At 42.7% G+C, this 8,985-nt stretch overlaps 1 protein-coding gene across 1 annotated transcript; it reads right to left on the bottom strand.

The window, feature by feature from the left end:
• Positions 1 to 4,817: 4,817 nt before the first annotated feature.
• Positions 4,818 to 8,737, bottom strand: IFT27 (intraflagellar transport 27). Its single transcript, XM_008941065.1, has 6 exons — positions 8,658 to 8,737; positions 7,544 to 7,603; positions 6,784 to 6,843; positions 5,701 to 5,818; positions 5,279 to 5,388; positions 4,818 to 5,078 (listed from the first exon to the last, which is right to left on the bottom strand). Exons 1-6 carry the CDS (start codon positions 8,700 to 8,702, stop codon positions 4,980 to 4,982), a joined length of 492 nt encoding a protein of 163 aa, XP_008939313.1. The 5' UTR covers positions 8,703 to 8,737; the 3' UTR covers positions 4,818 to 4,979.
• Between the last annotated feature and the right edge of the window lie 248 nt (positions 8,738 to 8,985).

Genomic DNA, 8,985 nt, shown 5'->3' with positions numbered 1-8,985 from the left:
CAAACACCAAAACTCCAGGTCAGAATAAGAAGAGCCAGTGTCTGTGCAAGTTACACTGCAGCAAGTTCTGAAGAGCCAAGATGAGGCAGTCAGGACTCAGTTGGGGTCTCCTCCTAGGAAATTACACTCTAGACTGAGCAACATCCCCCTCTCTCAAGTGATTTCCACAGGGAATCACAGCTAAAGAGTCCCCAGAAGACTCAGGATTCTTCTCTTCTCTCTCTCTTCTTTCTCCCTCCTTCAAGCATTGTTCCAGGTCAAAAGAGCCAAGGGCAACTGGCACAGAAGACATTGTTCTCAAGGCAAGATGACAGCAGGAGGAAGAAATAGGATGCGAAAAGCAGAGAGATGATGTGCCCTTAGGCTGAAAAATACAGTGCAGGGGCCAGCATGGCCCTTAAAGAGCTCCTGCTCAGACTCCACCTCTGCTGCAGAAGGTCCTAGAAGTCCCTTAACCCCAGCTTCTATGGAGTACCATCTGCAAGATGGAAAAATTACGTGATTAGAACAAGCAGAGGTAGTACTCTCCATCAAGAAGTGGATATGAGAAAGGACAAGGAGGACAAAGAATGCATGGGGAGAGAGGGGTCCCATCATGCAGGTGTCAAGAACAGGAACGTCTTCCTGATACCAGCAGAGAACTTGCCATCACACTGCTGGCTTTATAGAGGCAGATGAGCCAACAACTGCAAGCAGTTGCCACGCAAACATCACAGACACAGTAATTATTAGAAGCAGAGCCCAGTCTTGAGCAGGGCACAGACCCCCCGTGGTCTGTGTGAGCACCAGTAGAAAGCAGTTGGTGCCTGAAGAACAGAAGTGCAGCATTTTCCCTGCTGTCAGCACCTGCGTCAGGCTCCTGGTTTCTCTTGAGATCCAGCTCTTAATTGGGATAGATTGTACATTTTCTGCTGTGGCCCAGCCCAGCTCCCAGTTTAATTGCTAGTTTATGACTTAGCCTGTTTTGTGCTTTCCACGCTCTTTCTTTCCCTCACTTAATCTAATAGAATTATAGGAAGTATTGCTGGGAGGACCTCAGGAGGCCACACAGTTTATCCTTCTGCCCCAAGGCAGTATTTCATTTTCAACAACATCATGTGTCTTTTGCTATCAGGTCAGATCGGTCCAAGATGTATAGTGGGTAAAGAAATGAAGCTTACCCAAGGGAGTCAATTGGCATAAAAGAGTAAATTCAGCCCTTTAAGTCACTGAAGTTATATCTGAAATAACCCTGGTCCAAATGGTGGCATTTATCAGATCAGTTTTCTGAAAGATGTCCTTTCTCAAGTTTTAAGTCTTTAAAATGAACAAATCTCTAGAAGAAACTGTTCTGGCAGCCTCACTTCAGTACTTTTAATGCTTTATTATGAACAGCAGTGACCACTCCATTGTTCAGGCCGAACAGATCTTATCACAGTATGATCAGCTTTGAATCTCCTATTAACTCCCACAATAAAACCTGATCTTTCTGCATTTCACTCCACAGTAGAATGTGTCTGGCAAGACAAAACAAAACCATTAAAGCATATTCAATATGACAACTTTGCACAAATGAATTTCCAGTAAAATTTCAGAATGTCAGTCTGCTTCTTAAGGTTCTTTCTTCCAAGACAATTTGACTAAAAATTCCACTTTTGTTTTCTTTCATCTATTAATCTCTCTAAGAAGAAATGTCTTGCAGCCTTGGGAATAGATAATGCAGAAATTAGAAGGATAAAAAAAAAAATCAGCTGGTGATGTATCCAGCTAAGTAAAGCAGGGCACAAGTATCACAGGGACTCTGTGCAGCAGAACCATGAGGACCAAAGGAAAGGTGAGGAGGAGGGACTCCATGGAGAAAAGAATGCTTTTGTCTAATCAAACAAGCAGGAAAAAGGAGGAATATCTATCTCTTAAAAATGGTTAAAGGACTGATTGTTTCCTCCCCCTTCTTTTGAAATGTCAGTTCTGGTTGAGCTGGATCTCTTCTGGCTGGTAAACATCCACGCTGAGCACCTGCAGCACGGCACAGCTGGGCAAAGCAGGGGAGCTGTGAGAAGACAAGAAGCTTCCTGGTCAGCAGACAGGCTTTCTGCCTTCCTCCCACTGTTCTCCACAGTGGCTCTAATTCAGCAGCAAACATCCTCACCCTACAGATGTGACCACAACGGCTTCAGACTCTTACTCATCCTGCTTGTCCAGCTCACTTACCACCCTAAACTCCCTCACGCAGGCAGAAAACGATTCCTATTCCCATATTCTCTACCCACTCCACTGCTAGGCTCTACAGCCAAGGTCAAAGAAAACAGCAGCAAGCCTCACCTGCAGCACGCTGGTATTAGACAGCACGTTAGCCAGGAAGGACAAAATATTATGTTTTAAAAGTGCCTTCAGAAGGACTATGATGTTTACTGTCAAACGCACTGTTTTGAAGGACATTAAATTTTCTCTACATTATTGCTTGAAATACTCCTGTAAAAAGCAAGCTGGGCAACATGCTTTAGACACAGCCTCTTTTGTAATTCTAGTCATGGCCTGTGGAAAGAGGGACAGGGGCAGTGGGTGAATCCCTACTGCTAGCTAATTAGATCATACATTTCCTCTCTCAGGCAATATATCTTTCCCTGCATGGGATGCATTTTTCTTCACTAACCTCTCAAAAGCAGCTTCCCTGTAAGTCACAAATCACCACTGCAAGCATTCCCTTAATGAGATCCTCCAGTTTTTGCACTCATTTAATAAAACAGTGTTCACCCATCTTCATCTTACTGGGGCTTTTAGACTGTTTATTTGAAGTTATGGGAGGTGCTTCTGGTGCAGAGAGATTGAACTCCCTGGTTAAAGACTGCACAGGATTAATTTTATTGCCCATTCCAGGGGTTCACCCCTCCTACATACCATGTCACAGGTGGCACACACACCTGGCATGCTATTTTCAATATGAAGAAGTATCTGTCTTGTGTTGTAATCACATCATCAATAGAGCTGGGGGGAAATGAGCCACCAAATCAAAACAAACCTTCTTTAGTTATTTAACTAGATCAGCACAGCATCCAAAATAACTTTTATTCCTAATAGTCAGAGGCACTAGCACCTGCAGGCAAGACTCTACTCAGCCCATGTAAATCAACAGACACCCCCCAGAAATAACAAGACAACCCATGTAAGACACAAATGCCAGTAATGCTCATCCAGCTCAAAAAAGAGTGAGTCTTCTCCTTATCCTAAGCCTATGGAGGAGTCTTTACTTCTTTGGAGGAAGCAAGAACCTTCCCAGATGGTTCTGTCATCTTTTGAGGTGGCTTCTGGCAAAAGAACCTATTGTTTTCTTTTCTTGTGAGGTGAGCTCTGACTTAGCCTCTTTAGCTTGTATTTATGCTCCCTAGCTAATTCCCAGTGTCCACAGGCTGTTGCCAGTGAAATGAGCCCAGCTGCTTCTCCAGATTCTGGAACTGTCTCACAAACCCTGCTGCAACATCTGCAGCCGTTTTCCTTCTGCTCAGTCCAATGTACTTTTCCTAGCACTGGGCATAAAAATGGTTATAGAACACACATATAAAAGTCTTGAAACACAGATTCCTGAAACACCTGCCTGAAAAATCACTCGGTGCTTACTCTCTACAAAATCCAGCTTCCCTTGCCCAAGGGAAGCCAGCATAATCTAGGGAAACAGAAAGGTTACAGCTCTGAACTTCTTGGTGTCAGGCTGAGTTACAAGGCAGCACCCTACCACAGAGGCTTTCACATGCTGCATCAGCATACAATCCCTCACACATCAGTACCCCACCCACAAGAGCAGTTCTCTCTAGGCTTTGAACCCTCCTGACACAAAACTTTCAGCCAGACACAGCTGGGCCAGAGTGACTTAGTCATGCTCTCTGTCCTTTCCTTAGTCCTTTTTCTGCTAGCAACATCAGAATCTTGGGCTTTAACCAGAACTCCAGGGACAAGCAAGGAAAGTTCAATCACAAAGAGGACTCTGTTTCTAGTAAAGGATTGAGAAGTGACCCTAATGAGAACCCAGTGGTTCCAAGTTCACCTAACAAAAAGCAACAATAACACAAACCCACACAAACTGACAATGACATGAAGACGAAAAGATAATTTGTTTAAAATTTTGGACTCTTCTTTAGAATAAAAAAAGGTATTCTTGCTATCTGACCCCATTTTGCAGATGAGCCAGTTTGGATGTGGCTGTTGGGAAGTCCTGCTGGCTTCATGAGGGAGCTTCTTGAGAAATGTAGTGACCTGGGACCAGCAGAGGGCACTGCATTACCAAGTGACAGCCGGACAGATGCAAGACAGCTCCTACCAGGCAGTGCAAGGGAGCCACGCTGAAGAAAAGAATCAGATGCTAGAAGTCAGAAACACATATTAGTCACCAGCATTATCAGCCCTACCATCGGTAAGGATAACACTGTTAAAGCAGGCATCAAACTCTGGGCACTGCTAGAAACACACCTAAATCCAGCTCAGTCCCCACACATCTCAGTATCCATATGCTTATTTTAGGGCACAGGCCTCCTACTGAAGATGTTTTTCAAGTGGCGGGGACAAATCAGTCTTGTTTTGCAACACATCTATCAAGGTTGAGTTGCTTATGTTGAAAAACATCCTGTCAGCTTCCTCTCTCCTTCTCCAAACCTCTAAATCCTTTCTTGTAGCAGCAGGAAGTCTGTTCAGATAAGAGACAAGACAATATCAAAGCAAAGAGCTGGCAATTTCCATTCTGCCCTTCCCTTCTACTCCCCACCTCCTCCAACCCAGCAGACTTCCAGTGAGCAGAGAACCAAGTCAGAGGACATGAAAGGAATGCTGAGGTAGCAACTTCACAAGAGTGTCTTTCCACTTGCATATTTCTAGTTTATTTTGAATTACCAGAAGATGACCATGAAAAAGCAAGTAACTCATCTTTTTTTCTTCTCTCTGTATTCCATCCTGCAGGATTCTGGGCACTAGGAGAAGCTCAGAGGATAAATAAATCATGCCAGTCACAGCCCTCAAGCTAGTGAGCGAAAAGTTTCCACTTTCTCTTTGTACAGTTGCTGGAATGACTTTGCCAGAATGTGGAAAGGGGCCTCAAAATTTTGCATCTCCTTCTGCAAAGAAATAAGACAGTTGTGAATAATACATGGAATAAGCATTTCACTATTGCTGCTCTACCTGCTTCACAGAAGACAGATTAAAATTAAATGACAAACAAGTGGAAGAGACCCCCCAATTATCTTTCTTTACCTGAAAGAGAAGATGACTTTACAAGCAGCCACTTCCGCAGATGGTGAAAGGAGCAGATACTCACCACTGACATCTCACAGTATTCCAGGCCATGTTTCTCAGCCCACTCCTGTGCTTGTTTCTGTTCCACAACTCGACGACCAACCAGGTCTGTTTTATTCCCAACTAAGACACCTACAGGAAAAAAAAAAAGAATCAAAGGAAAAAACAACCACCTAGAAATGCTGACTTGTTAGCAATAAATGCTGGAACATTTGTAAAGTAGCTGAAAAAGTTAGACATGTGAAGAACAGTCTACAACTACTTAGAAAAGGTTCCATAAAGGAAATATATGCATGTCTTAATTGCTTTGTGATAAAAGCAAATGAGTTGGAGGAAACCATGCCTGTCGCTGGTGTAAAATAAATGCTCTATGGCACACCTCAATGGGAACAACTGCTGTCCTACAAAGGCGAGCAGGGAAGAAGAACCTCACCCATTTCTTACCTGGGATGTGCAGTCCAACTGCTTGAGCCCTCAGCTTCTCCAGCCACTTGGCACAGTTGTTGAAAGATTCCTCATTAGTGACATCGTAGACGAGGCACAGGACGTTGGGCTGCTCCCACTGCACAGCAAGAAAGGAACATTGTCAGCTCTAATGAAACTGACGTGGTCAACAACCAGTCTGTAAACAGGGCAAACACAGATGCTGAGACAAAAATAAAAAGCCTAACATATAGGAATCCTATGCCCTGGCTGAGGCTTCACGTTTCAGTTGAGCTGCCCACATGGACAGCTGGCAGTGGGAGAGGTGGGCTTGCTCTCATCCCCCATTCCTGCCTGCACCGTTCTGCTCCTTTACTTGTGTCAGCTCTGGCACTCATCTCATCCCTGGAAAAGCTGATTCTTCATGCTGAATCAGCTCAAAATTAATCCTAGAGAAAAAAAGCAGAAAGTTTTCTTCCAGTTTGACAAGCTGAGCCAGCTTCTAGAAGAGTCCTTTGCAAACAAGACCTAGTGCAAGGGCAAAATGGAATCGCCTCTTGTAGAGCAGAACCACTAGGTTGACTTCACCATCTTATGAAACCTCACACCCACTAATTGATTCCACATTTCAAAATGAGATAATACGATTGAGAACTGTATGGGTAAGGACACAAATGTATGAAGGAAAAAAAAAAATCAAGGGCAGTATTATGCTCAAGGACAAGAACGAGTCCAGCTGGATGAAACACATCCCCTTAATGCAATAAAACCCACTCCTGGAGTAGCAGCAAGATAGATGTTCTTCTAAGAAATAAAAAATAACTTGAACCAGCAGCACATTTCGAATTAGCGAATTTCAGTTAAACATCTCTATTTCTTTTGTATGAAAACTGAAGGACTATATGCCTGCCTTCCTCTGGAAAGTATTTCTTCTAGGACTTTTAAAAGTTTTAGAGAGGTAGAACAGGATGCATTGGCAACTGAGATAATTGCTCCCATTTACACTAAAGACAAAGTTTGCTACATCTGCCAGAGACTGGGGAGTTCAGATCTTCAAAGCAAAAGCACTTCTTTGGAAGAAGAGGACTGTTACATAAGACTTACCAGTTTCTCCATCATTTCAGAAAATAGATCTTTTCCTGCAGAGTCAAAAATGAAGAATTCCTGAAAGCGGAAGCAGAAAAAAAGCTCTTGCCAGGAAAAATGCTTTAGGGAAAGGTTCTGAAACTAAATACTGGAACTTGTAACTCCTGCATTTTGTTCAGTACAGAAGTGTCATGTCCCTAAAGGACAAGTTCCCCACACTGAGAAGATTTCAGTTCAGGTAGTATGAGAAAAGAAATAGCTATTTTTCATGTATAACCAATAAAATGGTTACCTCCAAGGCCCTAAAGCTGGTTTCCACCCCTGCTGAAAACAAAATATGTGAACTGGGACAGTAAATTGCACTATTTATACAAAATTATACACGTGGTCCACATTCCACTAGTGAGAGTATAGGGCACTAAGGAAAAATAACAGCTAAGTTTCAGCTTCTGTAATTCTAAGAAACATGAACTAAACTCGTGTGCCCTAAATGACAGAACAGAATCCTTACAAAGCTGGCAATGGATTTGGTTTAAGATGTCATGTTGGATAAAAGTATGTAAAACTTTTATTTTTAAGATTAAACTAACCCTGGCATATCAGCAATCATACATGATCAGCCCCATTTCCTTAATGCAACTTAATGGCCCTATGAACATGCAGAGCCATCTTCCACAAGAATGAGACTGAAGTGAGGTTTGAGCTCTGGATGTCTCTTTCTGACCCAATTTATGTCACAAAAAAAACCCCAACAAAACAAACCAAAAAACAACCTCACCACACTATCACTCGTCTCTGGAACTGATACAGCCTTCACCAACAGTTCTATGCCCGTTGTCTGTCAAGACAAATCAGGAAAACAAGGATCAGAAGAGTTTTTAAGAGCCTGTCTGACTGCACACCAACGATGCATTGGATTGAGGCGATTCTTGTGATCATTACAGTCCCATCAAACAGACTGCTGGGAACTCCTCCTAGCTCTGGTGTCATGCTCCCACCTAACTGTCAAAGCCACATAGATTTGTTCTGATGGGGGAAAAAGGACAGAGAATAACCAAGGTCCAGAGGTTTGCTTCTGATACAAGTCAGGGTACTAGCTGAAATCTGCAGGGCTGTGTTCACAATCACACTGCTACTCAGAACGTCTTGCGCCAGCCATGTGATCAGCTAACATATGGGACTGAGGTTATTTGTGCCTCTTCCACCTTTAATCTCATTCTGCTTTGTAGCTTGTTTGTTTGTTCTATTTCTATCCTTAACTTCTGGTTTCCATCTTCATTTCAATGAATAAACATATTTTAGGGGCTTTTTTTTCCTCCACGCTCATATTTCCCCTTTTTTTTTTATTTTACTTATATTTACTTTTATTTTTATCCTCCTCCTGATTAGTCATCATCATTGATTCTCACACTGCAAGACTGCAAACTGTATCCTCTTCATCTGGGAACAGTTTCTGTAGATTATAATTATCTTGGGGCTATGCAGCACATCTTCATGTTTGCATAGTGATAAGTGCACTGTCCACATGCACATTTAATAGCTGGAATTAAAAGCTCTCTCCTTCAGCAGTGCTTTTTCATGGAGCACTCCCTAAAGGGGGAAGCTCTCGAACACCACTAAACCTTGTGAAAACATTGGTTCGGCAGGAAAATTACAAAATCAACTAAATTGCTCAGCATTAAGTTTCAAAATCAGCACCCACGTAAAGATTTACAGAATTTTAAATGGTTTCTCTTTGGAATCAAGGGTATATGAGAAAGAAATCATCCTATAAGGCCCCACCCTGAATGACACAACTTAAAATGATATTATTTGTTTTATTCTAGACCATAGTTTTCTCATGCCAATTTAGAAAAGTGTTGGATAGCAGTTTGAGCCCGTTGGTGGCTTACCAGTGTGTAGTTCTTCTGATAATGAGCCCCATCACTGCGGAACATCTGGGCTAGAGCACTCTTCCCCACAGCTGGATCTCCTGCAAAACCAAAAACACACAAGGTTTTTGTTTCATCTTAGAGAATCTTTATTTTTCCTCAGCTCTGTTACTATGGTATGCCACAAGAGCTTGGATGCTGTAACTGAATACAGGCAAGATATCTGCCAGAGAAGCACCAAACGAATGAAAAGGTAACACCCTCATGGAGAAATAAATATTGCCATCATGCCTACTGGTGCTGACATCACAGATTTCTGCTCTATGAACGACAGTACAGGCCCCTCAGA

This window comes from Merops nubicus, unplaced genomic scaffold (genome assembly GCF_000691845.1).
Source record: "Merops nubicus isolate BGI_N331 unplaced genomic scaffold, ASM69184v1 scaffold35735, whole genome shotgun sequence".
Lineage (NCBI taxonomy): Eukaryota > Metazoa > Chordata > Aves > Coraciiformes > Meropidae > Merops > Merops nubicus.
Note: the sequence above shows the minus strand (reverse complement) of the source record. Positions and strands in the feature narration are given on the sequence as shown.

Excerpts from the sequence above, each read along its gene's own strand:
- IFT27 (XM_008941065.1), bottom strand. The coding sequence starts at position 8,702 with ATGTTCCGCAGTGATGGGGCTCATTATCAGAAGAACTACACACTG. Across the intron at positions 7,604-8,657 it reads ATCAGAAGAACTACACACTG|ACAACGGGCATAGAACTGTT; the intron begins GTAAGCCACCAA and ends TTGTCTTGACAG. Across the intron at positions 5,079-5,278 it reads AATACTGTGAGATGTCAGTG|AAGGAGATGCAAAATTTTGA; the intron begins GTGAGTATCTGC and ends ATTTCTTTGCAG.